At 32.4% G+C, this 27566-nt stretch overlaps 1 protein-coding gene across 1 annotated transcript in view; it reads right to left on the reverse strand.

Moving 5' to 3' along the window:
* LOC137979107 (uncharacterized) overlaps positions 1-27566 on the reverse strand; it is a 131667-nt gene that overhangs the window by 56037 nt on the left and 48064 nt on the right. The window contains exons 11-16 of the mRNA XM_068826294.1: positions 5511-5587; positions 4186-4244; positions 2597-2652; positions 1946-2088; positions 796-899; positions 156-299 (exon numbers count right to left, since the gene is read on the reverse strand). Coding sequence (XP_068682395.1) covers positions 156-299; positions 796-899; positions 1946-2088; positions 2597-2652; positions 4186-4244; positions 5511-5587 — 583 coding nt within the window. The remainder of the gene's footprint in view (positions 1-155; positions 300-795; positions 900-1945; positions 2089-2596; positions 2653-4185; positions 4245-5510; positions 5588-27566) is intronic.

Genomic DNA, 27566 nt, shown 5'->3' on the forward strand with positions numbered 1-27566 from the left:
CGTTTTTAATAATGCTAATTAGCCTTTCTCGCTAGGCCAAGCAAATTTGCTTTAAAAAGAGGGCAGTAGGTCTGATTAGCTAAATATAAATAGTGAAGAATGCAAGGATGGTCGCCAATTATGAAAGTGGTTCATACTAACGGTCTATTGATTACCTTAAGAAAGTTTTTTACTGCATCTAGTCTTTCTTGATAACCAGCTCGCTGTGCGTCAGAGTTAGCCAATCCGGCAGCAACTCTGGCAATGATGGCAGCATAGAAGACAATACCGGAGACCATACAAAACAGGGTATAGCCCATCTGCCAATCATTAAATCAATCAATCAACGAATTAATAACTTGATCAATGAAACACTTTAAGAGACACTTAGATCCACAATTAAATGAGTGCTTAAGCAGTCTTACAGCCAACAAATTCAGTCACTTAGTGAGTCAATCTGACCGTTCAATTCCTTCATGATTAGGGAGTCGGTTGGTCAGTCAGTCGGTCAGTCGGTTAGTCAGTCAGTCAGAAAGCCAGGAATCGTTAGAGGCAACCACACTCTGTCAAAGAGATCATAAAAGTATTTTAAAACAGCTTATAGACCTTATTCCAAAATGGCCGTCATTTAAATATTCTTTTGTTTTTATTCAAATTAGCCCTTGATGCCTCGTTCTTCAGCTGAAAATTCAAAAGAATATTTTGTCTTGAACGAGGCATCAAGGTCTAATTTCAATAAAAAACAAAAGAATATCTAAATGGCGGCCATTTTGGAATAAGGTGTATATCCTTTCGTAAAGTAAAACACCCAAATACCTCTGGTATGTCATGTGCATGAATGTCTCCATATCCAACCGAGGCTGAGGTTGCTGCTGCCCAGTACAGACAAGTGAGGTACTGATAAGGGACTTCTTCTTTCCCTATTGATGGAAACGTAAACTGCATGTTTTTTCTATATAAAAGTACACAAATGCCGAATCTTCATGTTAGGCTCAACGGACGTACTTGAGCTGATCAAAGATGACCGGGAAAATTATACGGATATTAGTGTAGTGAGAATCTTGCCTTATGCCTCCAATGTATGGACTTTCCATTCTGCTCATAATTAATCACAAGTAACACTTAGATCGACAATCTTCGCTCGTGTAAGTTCGTTAAAATGAGACCGTTTTTACAAGCAAAAGATAATTAGCTACAACTTGAGAACTGACAAGCTGTGAGACTTTCACTGTCGAGATACTACATATTCCTGTATGGCCCCTTGATTTCTAGTTAAGAAATCGTAGCTTTTTCAATTCATTGATTTCCGTACTAAAATCTAACAAGCTGAACGTCAACAACCACTTGAGCAAAAATTGCACACAAAATCTTCGTCTTGATTTTCTTATCCCAATTTTTCAATAAAACATGGGTATAAATGTAAAAAAATTCCTGTTTGCGCAGTTTTCTGACAAGGATTATACCTACAAAATGTAATGCATTAGGTATTTACAACTTCTTTAAAACAAGAAATACGCACAAGAAAATTTATTATGACGTCTATAATTGGCTAAGCAACTATTTTAAAAGGAGAAAAAGTAATGATAGGGCCGATTATTCAAACGAAGTCTAATTAATATAAGACTTGCTTCATGTAGATTAATAATTTTCTGCTTTGTTCTTATTAACTTCTCACTTGTGGCTCTCCTCCCAGCCCCTCTCTCTCCGGGGCACCTGACTTCTCGGAATTAATTGTTTTCAACAATGAACAGCATGCAAACTAGGATTGGACAAAATGACATGATTTGAAATGCGGTTTTGTGACGCACAGGCTAACTGAGTTCTGCTCAAATAACCGACCCATAGTGTCCGCTAAAGGAAACCCACTCAGGGAAAACGTTTGCTTAAATTTGGTTGGTCCATATAAAAGCTGATCATCTGCTGTGACTTTGGTGGATAACCACGTAAGAGGCTCAGTTTCTCTTACCCAAGGATCGACCGTCTAACTCGGCCCACGAATGGTCTGAGCACAAATGCCTTCCGTCTTTAAGTCCCTTGCATGCTATCAGAAACCAACCACAGGCAATAAAATGGGTAAATGTTGCCATGTAAATGGCATACTTGAGCTGTCTGTAAGTAAATGGAAAAGACGAGAAAACGCTAAATAACATAGAAAAAAAGAACGCGTATAAGACTAGTATGCATGCTAGCATCAGGATTATCCTTGCTTGAAAGTGTCAGACCACATAATTATATATAACAGACAATGTCATTTGACTGGAAAAAAAATTGGTTTCTCTCCGCAATCGATATGTATGCGTTTCGTCAGATAGATTTGATTCTCCGATGGTCTTCCTCAAGCCTGGAATTAAGCGATATTATAGCACCTTATTTTTTAGGCAATCGACTATGTTCGTGTTCTCAATATTGGACTGGAACTAGCTTGCAATGGAGGCTAATGCGGGGGAATATTTTAAAAAGTATTTGCATTTGAAAGATTCCCCCGCAAAAGCCTCCATTGCAAGCTAATTCCAGTCCAATACTGAGAATACGAATATGGTCTATTTGGTGGCCAACTATGGCGTGAGGCTGCCTTGGTTATGTGCCAGCATCATTACATCCCGTGGCGTGAACTTACCCTATTAAGTTCATGTGCTTTCCAATCGATTCATCCATGTACTGAAAGAATTGTTGCTAAAAAGGGGAACAAACATACATTTGGAATTTACTTTGGGGAGACTGTCAGTTGACCGACGGAAAGATGGAAGACAAGAAACATTTCAAGAAGACCATAGCCTCGAGCTTTAAATTCCCATATTCTATTTTCACAGACCAGCTTGAATTGCATCGGGAAAATAGTCATTTCTTTAGCCATCTCAACTTAAGAAGGAACAAAGCACAAACAGCGGTGCAAAATGTGCTTAATATATTTCATGTTTGTCAACCCTGCGTTGGGAAAACTACTGAAGCTAAAATGTTCGACTGTTTGCCCCAAACAAATCAACTGAAATCATTTTACTGAGACGATATATGTTGTCTAAGCGTACTGACGGCCAACTGCAAAAGTTACAAATGTTTGAAAACTGAAACAAAATGTATAGATGCTTGAAATATGCCGACTGTAGAAATAGAACTTGCCATAGATTTCCGATGAAACTTCGCACACTGTTGAAACATGTCAAGTAGATGATAAAAATGTAACAAAAAGGGAGGGTCACCGTGCTGGTTTCCATGGTACGACGCTAACGAATACGCCTATTGGAGCTACATTGACGATTTCCGCGCACCCCCAATGTTGGACGAATTTAGCTCGATTTCCAAATGTATTCCAAAAGTATAACCCAGAGCGTGGTGTCATTCTATGGTTAATTCAAGTACGCATGCACCTGAAAAATGTATTTGAATGTCTTTATGAGTACTTAACACTCCAAATAGAATTAACTTTAATGCGGGCTGTTCAATTCCTAATGGCTCTTTCCGTAAAATTATATGAAATTGCCAAAAAACTGGTTTTCAGCAAATATATGAAATAGAAAATTGGGCTCACCGCACTCGTTCAGGAGAAAATAGCCATTCCTTGACGAATTACACTGCACGAAAAAACGGATTTACACCAAATTTGCACAGAGCAAATATAATGAAAACATACATTTACTCTAGAGAAAACCTGTAGCAAACATGGTAAATGCCGCATTTGCTGCTATATTCACACAGGTGTGGAAATATGGTGCAAATGTGGCATTTACCACGTTTGCTACAGGTTTGCTCTAGAGTAAACAAATGTTTGCGTTATATTTGCGCTGTGCAAATTTGGTGAAAATACATTTTTTCGTGCAGTGTTAGGCTTGGAGTCAATGAAAATCTGCCATTTTATCTCTGATAAAATGGCAAATTTTCATTGGCGCATGATGTGCCCGCGCTCCTGTGCACGCCAATGATGCAAGAAATTATCCGCAGTAGGGTTCCACAACGCAAAACCAGGGAATCACCTTAATTAAACTACCACATTTCCAAACGTCCTGGTTTTTTAAAATTTCTTTCAAAGGTCAAACTCAGCGCAAGCCATTGATAATCCAGCTGAAACATGGGGTAGCTCAAAACCAAACAAAATCAACTACAGTCGCGAACATTATTTTGACCCTGGTGAAATCGTAGTCGTCTATTGTATGTCTTGATAACCGAGACGCTGACTCGAGACTAGTCGGAAGTTGCGATTGATACGCTTACCACTTTGTAAATGTAAAGGCATCTGTTCAGTCGAGACATGGACAGAGTGAAAAACACACCTACAGAAAAAGGAAAAGAACCGGTTTTTTATTCCTTAAGTGCAAATGAAACACAAAGCACTAGCAACAAGAAGCTTTTTTTCTATTTATTTGAAAAGTTAACCTTCAAATAAATAATAATTATATGATATTTGCCAGGTTGGAGGTCCGTATAGCCAAAAACTGTGATCGTGGTCTTGACAATACTGCCCGGGGTTCAAGAATGAGGTCATAGTCTTTTGTTATACGGACCGACCCTTAGCTGGTAAATAACTTATTAATTTTTCTTCTCTCTCTTTTCCTCCCTGAAATCACTTTTTAATTGTTGACTCCCACCGCGCTTTATAGCGAATGCAGAAAGCAACTTGCAAACTGAACGTTTCAAAGAGAAATTGTTTTATTGGAATTATATTTCCACGCATCTTGTTGTTGTTGTTGTCTGTTTTGAAACACTTACTTCTGCATGTAAACGGATTCGGTGTCAAAAAATGGAAATTTAAGGTCATCACACAAGCTCACGCAACTGGGGCTAGGATTCCGCCCGCATTGGCGGGCAACATAGAACAATGGGCCATTTCCCAGTTGCTGTTTGTCTCGGTTTCGAAGTGAGTCTTGGTGCGCAACTATTGTAAGGGAAATGAGTTTGTTTTGCATAAGAATACACAACTCATTGCCATTTGAATGGTTGAGCACCAGGACCGCTTTGAAACTGAGGCATGCAGCAACTGGGAAATGGCCTATTTGGCCGGCTTCCAGAGCCGGATTCGCAGAATTCTGCCCACATTGAAAAAAAAAAAAAATCATGATATTTACCCAGAAAGCTCCACTCACGCAAAGACGTTTTCAGGGAGGTCCTGCACCCAATTAAATTGGAATTTAGAAATGCTGTTTTTTGAGGAGTGGAGAAAACCGGAGAACCCGGAGAAAAACCTCTCGGAGCAGAGTAAAGAGCCAACGACAAACAACCACTCCGTCCCGAAGAGTCTTCTAGTTAATCGATAGATTTAACACCGCATTCAGTGTAAACGGCAAACCTCAGACTGAAATTGGGTTTGAAGAAAAATAAAAGTATTTCGTTTCAGCTATTTCTTGTTTTTTGGTTACAGACATAGGGCAGTTTATCATAAGAGCCAAGTGATGATATGTAACTTTTCATGCTTTTATGACAAGTAGCAGTCTAGCTCTTGCTGTTTGCCTTTGTAAGTAAGCGCGATCAAATTCATTCTACTGGCACTTAAGTTATAACTGCAAAGAGGATAATTACAAGGAAAACAAATTAAAACTCACCGAGGTCATCAGGCCAATAAGCGAGTACAATGAACTCGGTTGGAAAAGAACAAAGAACATCCAACGAGAAATTTGTCCTATGGACAAGCAAAACGACAACTGTAAATAGCTCAGGTGAAATGCGCCCGTGAGAAAAGAATAAGAGTCCTAAGGGCTGGATAGGTAACCTGCCTGCAGTATGGTTCATGGTTTAACATAGAAAGAAAAGAATAGTCACAACACATGGTTACAAGATAAAATAATTACAGTACAAGTTATAAAATGTGTATGGTGGTCAAAGTAGCGAAGGCTTTCTGGTTGACCACCACCTACTTTTAAGTAAGCAAAGAAATGACACTGAGCTTTACTGGGATATAGCAGAAAACGATTGTAGAGCCTAGGACTAATGTACAGAAGAAAATTACATGTATATAACTTAAGCATGTTAGAGATATACTGAACCACGCGAGAAATCTTAGCAAAGCTTAGCAAAAGGGGGAAAAAATTAAAAGGAACATACAAACAAACAGACAACAACAACAGCAACAACGACAAACAAAAACAAAAGAAAAGAATGACACGTCATCAACAACAGCAGCGGTAACAAACACAAAAATCTAAGAAGACAATTATTATTATTATTATTATTATTATATTTTAAACAAGCTCCATTATTATTATTAAATAGTTATGTGCTATACATTTGACCATTAACGGAACATATATTATTTGATTGGCAAGAGAGCAGGTGGGCCTTATAAAGTTTCTTAAACTTGTTAAATGTTTTTGCTTTGTTTAGTGCCAAGGGGACAGTTTCCCACATGACAGAAGCAGAGTACTTAAAAGTAAATTTGCCTATGTTAGTTCTAACTTGCAATTGTGGTCGGTAAAAATTAAGCTTAGCAGAATTTCTGGTGTTATAGGAGTGGACAGTTGCTGTTGGCGTTAAAAAGTTATGGAAGATTGCTGGAACAGTTGATGGATTGTTGTATAATTTAAATGCCAGTGAGCAGATTTTGAATTTAACAATATTTTCAAATTTTAAAACTTCAAGGATTTGGTAATATGGGAAAGAGGGCTCTTGTTTGTTTGCAAAAAAATACAACGGATGCATTTATTTTGCATAGTACAGATCTAATATTTAAATTAGTCTGACAATTGTTCCCCCAACACATTACGCCGTAATTAAGATAAGAGTAAATAAGTGTATAATACAGTTACATAGTACATGTGCTATTTGAGTTTTCCAATGCAAATTCAACCCCCAGCAGCTGTTTCAGAGTCAATGTGAAAAAAAATGGTACTGGGGTATATCAGTGTTAATTATAGATTTGCTGTTCAGCTTTGTTTCTCAGATGGCTAGTATGTCAGGGTTTTTTTCTAAAGAGTATAACCAATCTTCTAAGATAGGCAGATTTTTTGGTAGACTTCTAATATTGCAGTGGAATATACTACTTTACAAGCAAATCATAGAGCTGTAAGATGAATTGAGTAACTTATTTAATTTAGAGGTTTCGTAGTATTTTGAGCATGGAGGAATAAGCACAAGGTCAGAATCCCTTTCATCATTTTTGTCAGCATTAGGGAGCACATTCAAAAGATCAATATTATCAGCGAGTCTTTTGGACAGGCTGGGGATGCAGGAACCAATTAAATTACAAAATTCTTGGTCTGATAAATTGAAGAATGGTAGTTGCGTCAAACCATTATTATGACAAGACATATTACTGTATTCGAGCTAGAGGTTCAAAATTTAAATTACCATTAGTTACAATTACAATTACGTATCTGTCCAGTTACTTCTTGTCCTTTTGTGGGTTTACAAACTCCTCAAAGTCTTCCATAGTATCAAAGTGGAATGTTTGTGATGAATCCGTTTGTCGTAGATGGATAGTACCATTCATCGTCCATAGATACTTCCACTTGTTTGTATTCTTGAAAGTGTTAAGCTTCCCAAAAAGTCTTCTTCTGTAAGGAGTTAGGGATTCGTTAATATAAATCTTCGTTGGCCTATCAGCAATACTCTTACCGAGTTCAGCCACCACTGATGGTAAACACGACGTGTCCTTCCTCTTTGCTTGTAAATTTCATTGCATTTGTCACGCCTAACAAACTTTACAACTATTCGCTCTTTCACCTTCTTGGTAGCTGGAAGGCGATGAGCAGTCGAAATTTCTTGTTCATTTAAGTCAATATCCAAAGCAGAGGACAGTTCAACAACGAGCCTGATAGGATTGTCCAGAGGGATGACTGGAATTCCAGTAATTTCTAAGCAATCACGCCTCAAGTATTGTTGTGTTGCAAAATGTGAAATGCTGTCTTTTAGCTGATTAACTTTATTGTTGAGCGTTTTAATATCTTTTTTTGTGTTCGCTAGTCCCGCGGTAAAGGCATCAAATTTGCTCCAAACAAACGATTGCGACATTTCGAGGCTGTTAAGTTTCTTGACCAGGTCACGGATCTTGCTTTCGAATCGTTCTGTGACGATCTTCATCTGTTTGCCGATTTCGGTTTTTAGTTCGGTCAATAAATTGTTTTTAAAAGTTGGCATCAGCTCATTAATCCGGTGCTCTTTGAAACGATGTACTAAATCTGGCTGGTCCATCGTTTTGGCCATTGCCAGATAGTTACGGGTCAGCTCAGCTCAGCTCAGTAACACACACAAGGCCATCTTGACATGAGAGTGGGGAGTGCTGTTAGCTCGAGTAGTAAAGTAGTTGGGGGTTTGAGAACAAAAAAAACAAATGAAAATTCAAATAAAAATTCAAATTTGAATATAAAATTTAAATTCAGACAAATAATTTTCAACAAATAATTAACCTTTGAAAACCAACCAAAAATTTAAATTTATATTTCAACCAAAAAAATTCAAACAAAAATTAAAACTATATATTTTTCAAAAAAATTTTCTATATATTTTTCATAAAAATTATTAGTGTGTTTAAAAAATACTAGCACTGAAATAAATTTATATATTTTTAAAAATATTTAACAGCGGGCTACAATACAAATAAACCAAGTTGTAGACAAAATTGTAATTGATATTTAAATTTATAAAATCTATTAATTTACAAATAATTTGTTTTTTTGTATATTTGTTTTTTAATTCATTTGTAGGAATCATTTTTTCAAAACAAATGACAAAAACCATATAAGTTATTTTTTCGTAAAAATTTTTATTTTAGATGATTTTATAATTAACTAAAGAAAAACGTTGTTCTAACTGGGAAATCAACGATTCATGTTTCATTAAATCGTGAATAGTTTAATATTCGTATTTAAAAAAAATAATAATTATAAAAATATTCAAATTCACAATCGTTATTCATTATATGTTATATATTATATATGAGAATTTTACATATATATAACTGTTATAATGGCCATGTGAAAATTTATACAAAAATGAATAAAGTTGAAATGCGTTTAAAATATTATCTCATATAATAATATACATGAATTGCTAAGAACTACATATTGAATTAAGTCAAAATCATAATAATTGTCCATTTTGCAAATATCAAATATCTGATTGTGACACAGAAAAACAAAGTAATTGCTGTAAACAACCGGATATAACTGAAGATAATAGCCATTTCCTATGCATTAACTTTGGCCAAAATTGGTAATGAGTTGTTTAAATATAATTACATCGATTTTTATGAGAATATGTATTTAAAAAAATAAAGAGTATCTATAACCGGAAATATCATATGATTAATGTTCTTAATGAAATCAGCTTTAATAATAAAAAACAAATACCATCAATTTTTTTGATAATGTTTTGAAAATATTTGACAAGATAAACACTATATTACCACAGATTAATGAACAGCGTAAACGTATTATTTCAGTTAAATATATTATTCATCGTTTGTTTATTAAATGGGGTATTGATTTTGAAATTAAAATAACTAAATCCAAAAAGACTTTGCGTGATTATCAGAAATATTGGAATCAGCTTTGTTTGTCGATTGAACTTTGAATTTTTAATTATATTGCTTTTCATATTTATCTGCTACTGGACATAAATCGATTATTATTCCATCAATAATACTGTATTTATTTAATAATTCTTTTTCATGAAAATTAATCCCTCGAAGATGATTACGCAAATCAGTCATTAATTGTAAATATGATTGATGAGCAAAACGACACATTTCCATTTTTCTGTTGTAGTTTTTTGTTTCTGAAAAAGTTTGCAATAAAACCCCAGATCCTGATGTTGATCCTAAAATAATTGGATTTAATGTAATACTACCAGCTATAGTTCCTGATACATTCAAAGATACAGAACCAAGATGGCAAATCATAGCATTTGTTTAAAATATTGAAAGTTCTTTTTGTACATCCAATATTTTTTATGATAGTGTTTATAGATCTCTTTTATTTCAACAATTTGCTCCTGTGATAAGTTCTTTGAAATATGGTTCCAGTCAAACACATCACGTCGTTTGTCTGTCATTATAATATTGTATATATGATTTTAATGAATATATTTTATCAATATATCGAGTTCTTCGTTTGGCTGTTTTGTAATGTTATATTCATATTAAAGGTTTGTAAATGTGTATTCTGATCTGATATGAAAAAATCGTTTAATGCAAACCGAAACCCATAATAAATTTGAATGTTTAGTTTTTCATAATTTAATTTGAAAGAATTATATATAATTTGAATTTGTTTAATTATTGATCCAGTACGGAAGTAGGACTCTTTTATTTCCATTTATAATGAACGTTTTGTCTGATAAATTGATGATTAGATAGCTGTGTGAATAATGTGATGTTTTTAAAATATCAAAGCCATCTATGTCAATTGGTATATGGATTTTCATTGTTTCACTATCTCATAGGACTTGTCAAAATCGTATATTGACATATGAACGTTATTTTGCAAAGCATTTTTTATACCATAGCAAACAAAATAAAAAGGCAGACTTTGAGGGCTGTTATTGTCATATGTAGCTGTAAGAGTCACATACAATCTTCTTTGAATTTGGTTTTAAGAATCATCAGGCTGCATTTGTAGAATACATCGAATATGATGATATTCGTTTGACACTTTTTTTGTTGATTGTTTTAATATTATCATGTTTAAAGATTCAAATTTAACTGTCATTGAAATAAATTCATTAGAATATACTGGAAAACCTTGTTTTTTAAAGTAAATTCAACAGCTAGCGTATAATCTGAAGGAAAATTGTCTCTTATTAATTTAAAAGGTTGATATCAAATTTTCCTTTATATTCAGAATTTTGATTTGACTTTTGTAATGAAAAAAATGAGGCATGTCTTTAAAATTATTTATGAGGTTAACACGGTTTATCCCAAAATCAACACTAAATTCGCTACTCAATTTCATAACATATTCAAACACATTTTCACGATTAGTATGTGATGTTATATGACTTTCGTTTCATTGTTTTACCTTTATCGAATCAGTCTCTTGTGTTCCTTTTTGTAAATTAGTGATTTTGTAATTACTAATAATTTCCTGTTAAAGCTATGCTACCATTTTTTTAAAAATATATACTTGATCAACTACAAGTGAAAGAGCAGAAACACTATTGTTTAGTTGCTGTAGATTTACAGCATCTAAGTTACCAGATGCATTTTTTACTTTAATTATTTTATTATTGTTGAGGTTTAAATCATTAGTCATAAGCACACTTCCGTCTTTTTTTAAATAAGGTGATAAATCAACGGAACCCCCTTCTTGAGATACTTTTTGGTCGACATAGGATTTATATACAGGCTCGTTCAAATCACTAGGATTCCGATAACTGAGTATTTTATTTCCCCCCATAATTATATCTTTGTTTTTATCCAACTTCTTTTTGAGCTCATTGTTTACATATTCACGATTAAAAGCAGACATGTCTCTTAAGTTTTTTATGCCATAGATACTATTATTATCGCATTGAATATCACCTTGCATCGTTCCTTTAGTTAAATTCAAATAGTTACTCAGCTCATTGTTTAATGGAGTTAAATTGACAGCATCATTGCCACTAGTAGCTGCTTTGAGATTTACTATTTTATGGATTTTATGTCAAGATCAGCTGTTACACAACTTTATAAAAATATAATTATTTAGCTCTGTTTTATCTGCTTTTAATACCATCGAGTTATCAATATAAATTTTTGTTGCTGCATCTTTGTGATGAAGAGGATCTTGCAACCCAGTAATTTTTTTTATATCCCATATCAATAGGATTCTGAAGTTTGCTGGAATTCGAAAAGTATCTGATGAGTCTCTTAGCCGAGACGAAACGCCGCGTGATACCAGCCACGAAATTTAAATTCTTAACAAGTACTTGACAATTTTTTATTGCATATAACTCGTGAACTTTGCGGTTGGGAATCCTTCTGCGATAGAAGGCCAGACTGCTAACATCTTGACTTCGCGAACGGGACTTTGCGCGCGATGCTCAACGAGTTTGCTGGAATTCGAAAAGTATCTGATGAGTCTCTTGGCCGAGACGAAACGCCGCGTCATACCAGCCACGAAATTTAAATTCTTCACAAGTACTTGACAATTTTTTATTGCACATAACCCGTGAACTTTGCGGTTGGGAATCCTTCTGCGATAGTAGGCCAGACTGCTAACATCTTGACTTCGCGAATGGGACTTTGAGCGCGATGCTCAACGAGTTTGCTGGAATTCGAAAAGTATCTGATGAGTCTCTTGGCCGAGACGAAACGCCGCGTCATACCAGCCACGAAATTTAAATTTTTCACAAGTACTTGACAATTCTTAACATCGACCTTTCTATTATCATCGTCAAATTTTATATACCATTGACTGAAATATTGATATGGTATAGGGTCACTTTTACCATCTCTAGGATTTGCTATATCCTCGATATGATTGAAATTCATCTTGAGATGCCCCTTTCATACCACCATTGCTTCCATCTTTTTTCAAATAATCTGTTAAATCTACCGGTGTACTTGATGTATCACCACCATTAGCTTTGATATGATCATAAATTTGCTTCTTTGTTAAAACATCACTATCATCTGTTCCTGTTTTTAAATTAGTTATTTTTTTATTTTCCATACCATAATTACCATCTGGAGTCAATTTATAACCTATACCAGGTTGTCCTCTTATACCTAGTAAACCACGTGTGCAAGTATTACCTGTGCTATGTTCATTGAATATTGCCATTTATATATGTTTGTTATATTATTCCATAAAAGTTTCGTTTGATATTTTTCCTTGGTTTATCAATATACAAAAAAGAAAATGGTTTTCAGCTGCTTTTTCAGCTCCTAATTCTCGTGAAATTAAATTTTGTTCATTTGAAGTTGGAAAATTATATATACAAAAAAGTAAACAATTCAAACGAATATTCTTTGGACAACCATAAAAGCTTTGTGATAAATAAATTACTGAGCAATTTTTATGTCTTCCTTGAATAAAATAGTCAATTAATGGTTTTTGATTTTTTTCTGTCACCAAATCGGCAAAATTCACTATCTTTTGTCCACTATTAACAATATCATTGACAGGTATTATTGTATCATTGCTTGTTTTAAGGATATCATAACCAACTTTATCACTGATATCTTGAAACAAATCGATTAAATTTTGGTATTTTTGCTGTTCCACATTTTTTTCCATATAAGTGCATCTGATCAAAATAAAGCAATGGTTGGGTTAATATGTGGTATAATAGATTGGTTTTACCCCCACCAGAAGGAGCTGCTATAAGCATTCGAAAGGTATCATTTGGCATATATGAATACTACTGTTTGAAATCATTTTGATTATCCTCAAAAGCATAGTTTGGTATTTCCATTTTATATACTTTGCTTACATACTAAAATATATATATAAGATTGACTTTTGTTATTAAATTTATGACAAAAACTAACGCGGAGAGATTTCGACGTTTCGATGACATCCTGTCATCATTATCAAGAAAATGAAGAAAATTTTGAAGAAAATTTACATAAGTAAGTAGTCAAAAAACTAAACCAAAAATAATTGATTTGCTTCGTACTGCAATCTTCAAATCTCCTGATTAAATGCAGCTTTTTTTCGCGTTTTAAAATACGTAAACTGGGTGATGCACTTCGCGTAAAAGAACAAAAGCCCTCTCTGATCAATCAACACAGTGTGGTCTACAAATTTTCATGTCCTCTGTTCGATGCAGAATACATAGGCCTCACAACTCGACATCTTTTTCAGAGAATTGAAGAACACTGTCGCAGTTCTTCATCCATTCGCAGACATCTTCAACAAGATCATGATACCAGCCCTAGATCTCTTGACTTAGCCAAGAATTTTGCAGTTCTGAGGAAATGCCAAGGAAAGATGGACTGTCTGGTATACGAGATGCTCCTGATTAAAAAGTACAGACCAAGCCTTAACATCCAATCAGACTCAATACGTGCTAAAGTTTTTACTTGACTTTGGGTTTTCCTTTGTGTGAGGTCACTGGATGATTCACTGGCTTAGAACAATAGACTATTGTTTTTGGTTTAGTTTTTTGACTACTTACTTATGTAAATTTTCTTCAAAATTTTTTTTATTTTCTTGATAATGATGACAGGATGTCATCGAAACGTCCAAATCTCTCCGCGTTAGTTTTTCTCATAAATTTACTAAAATATAAGATAAGATAAGTTAAGATAAGTATTTTTATGTAAGTGTATTATATACATGGACATAGAGCGATTTAAGAAAATTTCTGATGCTAAAATAAAAGCTGGAAAGATGATTAACCAAATACAGGATCAAATTAGACAGTATAAAGACAGTAAACAGGATACGAAAATTGGTTTAACAGAAACATTTCAACCAATTATCAAAGCTCAAGAGAAAGTAAAAGAGACCATTGATGAAAAACAGGATCAATTAATTGAACAACATGACAAAAATCAGAAAGCTCTTGCAGCCAATTTGGAAGATATAGCAATGTTACAATATGAATATGAAAAATACACCAAAGCAAACAAGCAAACTTCTAATTGATTATAAACCAACAATGATGAAATCTGATTTGGATAGAGGGTTTGATATTGATGAGATAAAAAAACTGACTGTATACAACTTGCCTTCACCAAGTGATGTCTTAAAACACCTGTTGCAGGCAATATTGATATTAATGATTATAATACTAATGTCGGAAAGCTATTATAAACTCTTGGACAAAAAAAAGGATCTCCCTCAAAAGGTAAAACCAAATCAAAAAATATTGATCGAATCAAACAATTAACTGATGACATTAAACTAATACAAAGATATAAAAGTAGAATTCAAATTGTAGAAGGAGGCAAAAAAACCATTGGTAAAGGGATAAGATATACTCAACCAAAAAAGAAATGCTTATAAAATACAACAAAATGGTCAATATGGTGGATTGATGATTGATTTTCCGAAATTATTTGGACAATTGCATCTTGTTGCAACAAAAAATGGGAAAAAATTATTGGATCAACAGGCTGATTTTGACCCAATAGACCTTTTAACAAAAAGGTTTAACAACAAAAAAAGATACAGCCAATTGTCTCAAATTTTGTTTGATCAATTAAACAAACTTAGTGAAATTCCAATACATAGATCAAGTAAAAAATTTAGCAAAATTGGCTCAGGTGTTGTTTATGACAATAATATAAATGATTTGATAGATAGATTAGAATTACTTGGGGGTTCAATTATTGCAGGTAATAATGGTGTTCAAAGTGAATTCAGTCAAATAGCTCATACATTGAATAAGCTAGGGGTACTTAATAATGAACAATAGTCAGACCTTTTGAAGGAATATGTAATTTAATATTATAAAATGAACGAACAAGCATTGCATATCTCATCAATTAATAGAGTTAACATAAGACGTAATAAACCGGAAGATTTTACAGTGAAATTTTCACCTCCCGTGTATCTCGAGGAAGACAAACAATATAGTATTGAAATCGATCGATTGAGTATGACATTTAGTTGGCATAATATTAATAGTACTTATAGTAATAATCAACTAAGATATTCAAATGATAAGGGTTCAACATGGGAAACTATTGCCTTTCTTGAAAGGCAAGGTATATTGAAGCAGCTGTTGCTCAAAACGATCATGATAAAAATGGAATTAATTTGATATTTGTCCTCTCAAGTTATAGAGTAATTATAGAATTGAAAAGAAATTGGCAGCTGGATTTGAGGAATAGTAAACTTAGTGAACTCAGTGAACTTGTAGGTTTTGATGCAAAAGTGATAAATACAACAGAATACAGTGTCAGATTGCCAAATATAACCAATAGTATTGATGCATTAGAGATAGGTTGTAGTTTAATTGATAGTAGTTTGACTGATGGTAAAAGATCTGATACATTAGCTTTGATTCCAACTGATAATTTGACAAGAAGCTACCCTTTCAATTTTGAGCCAAAAAGAGTTTTTTTTATTACCTGTTAATACAAAAATAATAAACGAAATGCGTATTACAGTGAAAGATAATATTGGACGATACGTTGTTTTAAACGATATTGATTGGTTTATCACATTAATATTGAAAAATGAATAATAATAATATATAACTCATTAATACATATATCAACAAAAACGAATTCAAAATGAGATATGACAAAGAATCAGGTCGTTACATTAAAAAACATATCTATGGTGAAGGAATATTTAGCAACTTGACTAGCAAATTATTCAGCAAAACAACAAAGGAATTGGTTGCAAAGACTGGTAAAAAGCTAGCTGAAACTGCTTTAACAAAAGGAGCTGAAAAAACAGGAGACTTTGCTGGAAATTAGGCTGGTGATAAGATGGTTGGGATTTTACAAGGCAAAAAGAAGCAAAATACACCTGTTGAACCAAAGAAAAAAGTAACTTTTTCAATGGAAGACAGCATTATACCAATAGAGGTTGAGCCTGAAATCCAATCAATTCCAACAAATTATAAAACAAAAAAGTCACAACAACTCACAGATTTTGAAATAGCAGAGAGAATGAATAGATTAATGGCTCGTGGCAGACTCAGAAGAAAAAACGAAAATTATCTAAGGTATTAGTATAAAATGCTTAGAAATCCAAAATATGTTGAACGCATAGAAGATATATTTTAGGAATTGGAAACATCTTTGAAAACAGCTAATCCTGCTGATAATGTTAGTCAAAAAAAGCAAAACCATCGATTTGTTGTAGATAATACTTATAGCATGTCGCCGTCAGATTAGTATAATGCAAGAATTTTAATGTCTTTTAAAGTACAAAAGATGAATGGGGAAAATATCGCAGCTAACGATGCAAATGGAATAGTAAATGGCATTCACAGTATGATCAAAGACATTTCAGTCAAAGTTGGTGATAAAAAAATATATGATTGTAATGATGTAAATCACAGCGTTAATATCAAAAATTTGCTTGAATATTCACATTCTTACGGCAAAAGTACAGCTACAAATGATTTTTTTTAATTGAGACACAAATAGATCAACTGAAATAAGACCCGTGCAAGCTACTTACAACAAAGGATTTCATCAAAGAAAAACGCTTTTAAGTGCTTCAAATGTTGTTAATTATGAATTACCTCTGAATTGCTATAGTCTGTTTGAATCACTTGAGGATAAATTGCTTCCGCAAATAAGAGTGGAAATATTGTTTGATTTGGCTTCAGATAATCAAGTTATTTGGCAAGGAGCTCATGCTTCTCGTGTTGTTTTTACAAGAATGCAGTTGATTGTACCACAAATTATTTTTAACGGTGATGAACAAAGTATGTATTCAAGCAATTATCTCAAATCACAAAAATAGACGTATTTGAAAGAAACTGTTTCAAGAAGCAATTCAACGCAAAATCAAACAGGAAATTATGTAATCAATTCAGGAGAAACAAAACCAAGGCATATATGCCAGTATTGATAAACAAACAGCAAATCCATTTTTGTACAATACATTTTCAGTATCTACTGATCCAAGAACGTTGTCTGATGCTTGGTTGGAAATGGGTAATGGCATTGAGTATCCTGATAGGCATTATGAACCAGATACTGATATGACTCGTGTTTATCATGATGTTTTAAAATACGTTCATGTTAATAGCGAATATTCACTAGGTACTTTATAAAATAGGAGCAATTTTCATTCACTTTATTCAATTTTATATTTTGATCTAACTAAACAGCGACCTGATTTAAAAGATCCAACTGTTAAAAAAACTTTTCACTATAAATTATCAGGAGCAACAGCAACAGCCTTTTCTGTTTATGCTCTTGTTTTAAGTGAGCAGGATGTTGAATTTATACAGAAAGATGGTAAGTTGTTATTCAGATTTTTTACAAATCATATTTACTTAAATTTTAACATATCTTTTATATAATCTAAATATATAAAAGATATGACAACAAGATACATTTCTCATGGTGTAAAATTATCACCAAACCAAAAACAATCATTAACAAGAGCTATAAATAGCAGATCACCAGTAACATTACGACTATCTAATTCTCAATCATCTGGACCTGATAATCTTATGCTAACAAAGACACAATTGAAAAAGACACAAAAATCAATGAAAAATAGCACAAGAACTGATATTAAAATTAGTATTTTTAGTTTAGCAACTAAATTTTTGCCTGAAAGTAATGCCCACTGTTAGTAAAATAGGAGGACCTTTATTAACAGGAGCTTTAGCTGGATTAGGTGAAAATCTCATCAATAAAATATTTGGTAAAAAAGGAGGAATGATAATACTAATGAATAAATTAACGCAAATGGTTCCAATGCTAAATTTATTGACAGCAAAACAAAAGTGCGATCTCAATAATGCTTATCAAACAGGTGGCAATATGCATTAAAGGCCAACAAAAAAGCAGATGCAACATGGTGGTTTTTGGGGTGCTTTAGCATCAATTGGTATTCCATCAGCAATGAATTCACTACCAAAACTGATTGGCAAAGGTTTACAAGTTGATAAAACGCGATCTCGTAGATCTTTGCCAATATTTATACCACCAATGCCAAAAACATTACCATCTCATTATGGAATTCCGCCTGTTCATGGTCAATGGCCAATGCAAAACGGTTTTGGAATAAATAAATAAATAAAAAAAAGGCAAAGGATTACTAGCTTCAATGTTAGGCATACCACAAAGTCAAACATGGAACAAAATACCAATCCTAGGTCAGTTAATATAAAATTTATCAATAAACCACTGAGCAACTTTGATCTGATTGATTGGGTTAAAAAGCTAGGTATCAAACATTTCCGTATAAAATTCGAAAAGAATGTGGTATAATCAATTTATAATCAAGCTGGCCTTGCCGTGGTACCCTATGTTCAAGGGGTATCGGACAGGGTAAAACGCACACTGCAACATTTCAACATAAGGACTGCTTTTAAGCCCATACGCACACTTGCTTCTGTCTTCAAAAAACAGAAGGACCGTCCATCGGAAGAAAAAATAGCAGGCATCGTTTACAGGGTTGAATGCAAAGACTGCGATTTCTCCTACATTGGTGAGAGCAAACGGTGTTGGGCTTCGAGGAGAGTGGAACATGATCCCGCGCGTGCCGCGAGTAAAGAGTCGGCAATCCGACAACATGCCGAAAGAACCACGCACAACATCTATCCACGCTACGTCCAAATTCTTCAAAGGAATGAAACTAATTACAAGTGCAGAATTTTTCTGGAGTCTTTACACTCAAACGTTGATAAGAACTCTGTGAATGAAAGAATGGAGTTCCCAAGGGCATATGTGCCGCTGTTAAGATCTCTTTGGAGCCAAAATAAGAAGCAGTGATTTTTGAAGTTTAGATTCATTGTCCCCCGAAGAAGAACCAGAGATACGGTTCGAAAATTTGGGAAAGCCTTTTTAATTTTAGATCAGTTTTAAGCCCCCTTTTTTAGCATTTTTATAAAAATAATCAATTTAGATACAATGATTGGACAGGGCACACATTAGGTAGCATATAGAAATATAGGCAAACAAGCAGAATACTTTGATTCTTTCGGCCTGATAATGCCCAAAAAAGTCGCGACTTATCTTAAGGACGTTCCCGCCCATTGCTTCTGCGCATTTTTTCGCGCATGTGACGCACACGTCATGCATCGCAGACCATGAAGGTTCTTCCTTAGACTAATATGTATCGTTTTTCAAGGTCTATTTCACCTCAGAAAGAGACATCAGCTGCAAAGGTTAATTTAGTTATATTAATTATGTTGAATTGAGTACGTTTACCTGATCTAAATTTCACTGATGTAGCTTTTTTATTGGTGACAGTTGTAAGCTAAGATCGTCTTAAAGTAACGCAATCTTCTAAAAGTGCACATCATGATCTCGAGAACGAGCACGGTGACCCCCCATTTTTTTTGCCTTTCTGGCAAATTTAGATCATTACCTTTCCGCGTGGCAAGTTTAAAAAAAATCTGTACGTGGGAACGTTTTAGGCACGAACGTTCTTAATACAAGCAACAAACAAATAATCTATTCTGGAGATGAAATGCAAGAGAAATTAAGCGTTTTATGTGGATATTGGTGTCTGTATTACTTATTAGAAAGACAAAATGGAAAAAGCATATTAGGAACAATTCATGATGCCAAATTTGATATGAATGATCAATGAGCCAACAATCGTTTTATAATCAATTATTTCATAAATATGTAATTTATATATAAAATGGTTAAATCATATTGTGTAAAACGAAAAAAAAAATTAATAAAAACAAACTGAATGCGTAGAGCCATCTGGCTGCAAACAAACAAAGAATGGAAGATTAATGTTTTATTGCGCTTGCGCTAAATGCGGCATTAAAAAAGACTCGATTTGTTAAAAATAAGGAAAACTGATTAGCCCGTCAAAGAGACCTCTACAACAACCACAAATTTTAGACGTAAAGATTTTAATTATATTTAGGATTTTAGAGCTTTTATGTATAGTTTAGTCATAGTTTACCAATAATTTAACTTAGATAGTTTGATTCTGTTACTTTCTTATGCACACATTTTGTTCTTAGGTTTAGCATTATGCACGACCCCATAAGCTGCATAGCTTTTATTATCATCGTGCTAAAATAAAGGCTGTCTGTCTGGCAAACGGGCAGGAAAAGGTATTTTAAGCGATGTTGGTAATACAGCAGCAGAATTATTTTTAACCAAAGGAGTACCTTATCTTGGTAAAAAAGCAGTTGAAATGGGAAGATATTATACATCAGAAATGTTACGAGATCCAAAATTGCAGAAAAAAGTCATTGACTATGCTTTGGATAAACTCAATCCAGCGATTCAAAACGTCGGATCACAAGCTTTGAATGAATTGTCGACAAAGATCAGACCAACGAAGAAATATAAAACAAACAGAACAGACCTTGATGGTGCTGGGTTAGATCTTCAAAAATAGTTAGCTAAGCTTGGAGAATTACATGTTAGAACTCCAACTGGCAAAAAATATAATTACTGTGGTGCAGGCACAAAACTAGAAGAGAGATCGAACAGTAATGATCTATCGATTCGTGATCCAATTAATTGTTTAGAGAGCATTTGTCAAGCCCATGATATAGCTTATTGCAAAGCTGGAGATAATTTGCCAAAAACGCATGAGGCCGATAATGTTATGATAAAACAAATTGGAGATATTCCTTTTAGTCAAAGACCATAGTTTTCCACATCAGTTAAGTATACTATGCAAGCAAAAAAATTACTTGGTCTTGGTGTTAAAAAGCCAAAAAACGTAAAAAGCCGTTTGGTAAAGAAAAAATAAATTGGCAGCAACAATTAGCAGATGAGCTGCATAAACCAATAAAAAGGAATTTTACTTGGCGGCGTGTTATTGTAAATCATATCGATGAAATATGGGCTGCAGACTTAGTTGAAATGCAACAATTCAGCAAATGGAAAAAAGGCTATAGGTATCTTCTTATGGTGATAGATATTTTCAGTAAATTTGAATAGATTGTATCACTGAAAAATAAACAAGGAGAGACTGTTGGAGACGAATTTTAAAGAATATTCAAAGATGGAAGAAAACCAGAATATTTGTGGACTGTTAAAGGCTCAGAGTTCTACAACAAACATGTTAAAGGCCTCTTAGGTAAGAATAAAATAACACTCTATTCAACTGAAAATGAAGAAAAATCATCAGTAGTGGAAAGTTGGAATGGAACGATCAAAAAAATATGGAAACAGTTAACTGTTCAAGGTAATACACAGTATTTGGACATACTACCTAAAATATTAAAACAGTATAACAACACCAAACACAGTTCAATAAAAATGACACCTACAGAAGCTAGTAAAAAGAATAATCAAGGAGTTGTTTACTTTAATCTATATGCTGATATGGAGCAATCATCATACAAACCAAAATTTAAAATAGGCAATAAAGTTCGAATATCAAAGTACAAAAGAAAGACATTCGATAAAGGATACACACCAAATTTGACTGAAGAGATATTCACAGTTGATAAAATACAATATACTAATCCAATAACTTACAAAAAAAAGGATCTCAATGACGAAGAGATACAAGGCAGTTTTTATGAGCCTGAATTGCTAAAAGCCAAACAAGATGTATTTAGAATTGATAAGGTCATTCGAAGAGATTATAAGAAGAAACAAGCTTTGCTAAAATGGAAGGGATATCCTGAAAAATTTAATTCTTGGGTTTCATTAAAGGATTAACTGATTTATGAAAAATTATATAAAACTTATTTTCTGTAGATATAATATAAAAAATGAATTATTTAAATTATTTGCTTGGTGAAACTGATCTCTATTATGATAATGAAAAAATGATCCTGATTATAAACCAAAACTTGATAAAGAAGGATTAAAACAATATAATTGTGATAAAAAAAATATTCTTAAATATGAATCAGATGATGAACAAATAAATCACTATAACGATGAAAATTCATTGAAAATATTCGATACAATAATCAAATTTATGGCGAAATTTAATCAATGTTCTTCATATGAATCTTTTGACTAAAATAATTACAAATTCATTTACTTCATAAAAAAGATATTACTGATGAAGATTCAAAAAATTTGTATGATACATATAAAAATCATGTTATAATTATAAATAAAATCTAAGCTTGTATATATAATGAAAAACTTAAAACAAATAATTACTTTGTTAAATAAATGTTGTTTAGTTTACACAAGAGGTATTGAGAGGAAGAAAAAGGAAAAGGAAAAAGAATATAAAATTATTTAAAAATATAATATATAGTAATATTATAAAATGAACACAAAAATTAACTCGAAAAATTATCAAATCAAATTAAAATTCAGATTTTCAAGTTTCAAAATTAAAGAGATCTGAAGTTGAAAAAGTTATATTAAAAAACTTTTTATTATTCCAGCATTTATTAAACTAAAATAAAGTCAAAAAAACCAAACCAAAAACACAAACAAAAACACAACCAACCACAAATAATACAATTAATCATGTCAAGAATTTGTTGGAAATTCGGGATGAAAAATCTCTAAAAGCTAAAAAAAAAAAACAGCTGTATTTGTATACGATAAAGTAAGTGGATTAACATTTAGAAAACAACAAGGTCGTTATATTATACACAGTCCTAACCTCGAAGTAATACTACAAGCAACAGATGATTGTGAAGAAGTTTTTAAATTTATTGTATCATGTTATATTACAAATAAATTTAAAATCTATTTAAAGATATATAGTATAATTTATATTAAGGGAGACAAAAAAAAAGAAGTAACAATTGGTTAATTAAATATACTGAAGATGACTGAAAACAAGCTATTAATAATTCTAAAACAAAATATATGTTAAACAAGGAGTGGAAATGTATTATTGCAATAACTACAATTATACATTAGCTGGTAAAGTTTTGTTATTTGAAAACTAAAAAACACATTAAAAATGATAATAAATGTAGAGAAAAAAATTATGAAAACTAATTTTGACACAAAATTTAAATAAAGTTTTAATTTTTTTAAATTTTTTTATTCAAATTATAAAATGATTTAAAAAAATATAGTAATATAAATGAACATGAAAATTTTATTAAATCAAATTTTAGGACAAGAGATTGGGGGGCTTTATTTATTCATTTATTAAATGGTATCATAAAATTAAATAAAAGCAAGCAAAAACAGTTCTTGATGATATTAAAAACAGACACATCGACCTTGTTTTACATTGTGATGACAAAATAAAAATAAAATTAAATGATTCAAATTCTGAAATTTTGAAAAGGTTATTAGTTTATAGAAAAGCTGGTGTTTTTAATTTTATTGATGATGAAAATGAAGAAGAAGATGTTGATTTTCCAAGATTGAAACAAATAATATTATTAGAAGACATACCAAAACAAGAACCAAATAAAATTATTTCAAACAAAAAAAAAAACAACATTCTTTCACCAAAAAAATACACTTACAAGCAAAATAGTTTTCTTGAAAACCATCTTAATAGACTCAATAGACCTTTTCGGCTTGTACATTTTGTTTTCCCAATACAGATCATGTGATAACACTCAGGAGGTTTGGTCCTTTGTTTTGTTCATTAAAAAGAGTGCATGCAGGCATATTCATGCTTGCATACCCTTATTTTAATGAACAAAACAAAAGACCAAACCTCCTGAGTATTATCACATGATCTGTATTGGGAAAACAAATGTACAAGCCGAAAAGGTCTATTACATGATGTCTTTTGATAAAAAAACAAAATGAAAAATTGATGAAAAAATAGCAAGATCTTAAACAATTTTTTGAAGATATTATTAATTCAAACAATGAAAATTTTATCGAAAACTAATAATAATATGAATAAAAATCTATTTAAAACAATTGGGTTGGGTTTGTTTGATAAGCTTTCTAAAAAAGATCTTATCAATATAATATTAGATAAAAGTAAAAAAAAAATCTATTTACTTAAAAAAACAATTAAAATCTCCAATACCTTCTCCAAGAGTTAGAAATTTGATTCAAAATTATGAAAATAATATAATCCAACCACCATTAGAATTTCGAGATGATTATAGACCAATTCCAGCTCCTAGGACGAAAAATATAATTAAACCGATTCCTGCTCCTAGAACGAAAAAATATGTTTGAAAAATGATACAAAAATGTGAAGACATTATTAAAAAATCAATAAAAAAAACCACAAACACCCACATACGGTATTAAAAAACCAAAGAAAGTTTAAACATTTAAACCAAAACTAGAAACAATTTTTGAAAATAAATTATTAAATTTAGATCAAATTATTAAAATTCAAGAAACAAAACAAGCTTTAAAAGGCTATACAAAATCACTTGAAATAAGCACTATAAATAACAAAGACCCATTAATTCAAGTTCAAAGCACACGAAAAGAAATTGAAATACATGAAATAGATGAAAGGACTAAATTTTGTCAAATCTTTAGCAGTTACATTTGAAAAGCACACCCCTAAAAAGAAGATGAAAATCCACAAGATTAAATAATTCAAGACGTAAGATATTTGTTTTACCCAAACAAAGAAACTAATAATAATAATGATAATGTAGTAATAAAAAAGCTTATTTTTACTGTGTACCAGAAACACTAATTAACAAAACACAAATTGAACTAGCTTTAAAATTATCCAAACAACAAATCTTAAACAAGATAGCTCAATGGATTTCTGAAGGATCTGGTTCAACGATAAAATCAGTTGACAATCATTACCTTAATACTGTTAAATATCAACCAATGAAAGGGTCATCCTATATTAAACTATCACAAGAACTTCAACACAGTGCAAAAGGATGATAAACATGAAAAGCAATGATAATGAATGCTTCAGATGGTGTCATATAAGACATTTTTTATATCCTCAAATTAAAAATCCGCTACTAATTTAAAGGACTGACACAGAATTTTTAAGCAAATTAAATTACACTGGAATTGAATTTCCGGTTAAAATTTATCAAATAAACAAAATTGAAAAACAAAAAAAGATAATAATAATATCAATGTATTTGGTTGTGAAGAAAAACAACCATTTCCATTATATGTATCAAAAGAAAAACATGAAGATAATATGAATTTATTATTTTTTTACAGAAAATGAAAATAAACATTATGTACTTATTTATGTATCATCAAACAAAGCATAGAGAAAGAAAACACTTTTGTATGTCTCGTTTACAATGTTTTTCTTCTGAAAGAGTTTTAAACAATGACAAAGAAATATGCCGTCACGTCAATGGTTAACAATCGATTAAAATGCCTGAGAAAGGTTCATCAGTAAAGTTTAATAATTTTAATAAACAACTACCTGTGCCATTTGTTATTTATGCCGATTTTGAAGCAATAACAGAAAACGTTCATGGTTGTAAACCAAATAATGGCAAATCATAAATTGAAGCTTATCAAAAGCATACCGACTGTGGATATGGCTGTAAAGTCGTTTGCTGTTATAATGACAAATATACCAAACCAGTTCAGAGTTATAGAGGTGAAAATGCTGTATACAAATTTATGGAACAAATGCTAAAATAAGTCAAATATTGTAAGTATGTTATGAAAAACAAATTCAACAAAAATTAGTAATGACAAAAGAGGATATTGAAAATTTTAGTAAAGCTAATTCATGCCATATTTGTAACAAAAAAGTATAAGGCAGAATATATTATAGTAACGGATCATTGCCATATTACAGGAAAATACAGAGGATCAGCTCATCAAGTTTGTAAATAATATGGAAAAAATATATTGCTTTCCGCTTGGTATGCTTCATATTAATGCAATACCAAATAATATGGTTAAATATATGGCTTTCATGCTTGGTAAAATTCTAACTTTTATGGACAGTTTTCAATTTAAGAATTCAAGTCTTGATAAACTAGTCAACAATATTACTGATGAAGCATTTAAATACACAAAAGAAACATTCAAAAACGAAATTCACTTTAAACTTACGAAACAAAAAGGAGTTTATCCTAATGATTACATGGATTCTTTCTACAAATTCAATGAAACAAAATTACCAAACAAAGAAAATTTTAGTGCATATTAAATTTATGAACATATATCACATAAAGATTATCAGCATGCTACAAATGTATGAAAAACTCTAAAATTAGAAATACTTGGTGAATACCAAGCATATATCTAATTCAAGACGTTGTATTGTTGTCTGATGTTTTAGGAAACTTTAGAAAAACATGTTTACAATACTGAGGACTGGGGCGAGATGGCGGAGGTGGACAGACGTGGTTTCTGTGATAACCTGCATCAGGCCATTTTAGCTTCGCCCATATGTTCTCTTATGTCGTCGCTCGCTAAAATTGGGCATGATCAAACGGTCTCTGGACGGAAAACTCCGTTATCTGAGTGGCTGTTTGAAAACGCCTGGAAGTGAAAATGGCCATCGTGATTGCGCGGAGCTCCTCGCGAAGTCCTCGAGATTAATCCGCCATAAGGTGTAGCGAAAAAATTTGCTCCTTTTGTTCTTACCATGCCATGGACGGTGGCAACTTGATTTTAATTTGTATAAATGGAGATATGCCATCTGAAACATCTCCATAACGATTTGTCCAGAATCCGGTTTTGACATCTCTGGAATGAGTGAAAGTAGCGATTCCGTTGTCGAGCTCTGTGGCCAAGGGGAGGTGAAAGTACTTATGGCTCAAACTTCCCTGATGTTTGAAAGCTAAATAGCTGGTTCTTTCAAATTGCAATGAAAAGCCGAGGCATATTGGTTTCCTGGGAGAGGAAAGGGGACATATATATCAACAGGAGGAGATGCTGATAAAATCGCAAGTTACCACGAATGAATGTTGTTTTGAATATCGTGTATCAAACGGCTTTATTTATTTTGCTGTACATGACACGGTTTGTTTGCACATTTGATAATATTTCCAGTTCATTTAAACTTAAAGCTCGCACTCCAGAAAAACTAAAATGGTATGTTTCCAGAGAGATCAATTGTACAACAATAAAAAGAAACTTTGCGAGTCCTATCTTACTGTTTCGTACTACCATCAAAAAAATAACAGCCAAACTTATCATGATTTAAGTTTACTGCGCGCAATTCGAGAGAATACACTGCTAACTGAAGATATACCGGAAAATCACCAAAGCATTTGGAATTACACCAACCTTTGCCGCA

Source organism: Montipora foliosa, chromosome 1, assembly GCF_036669935.1.
Source record: "Montipora foliosa isolate CH-2021 chromosome 1, ASM3666993v2, whole genome shotgun sequence".
Lineage (NCBI taxonomy): Eukaryota > Metazoa > Cnidaria > Anthozoa > Scleractinia > Acroporidae > Montipora > Montipora foliosa.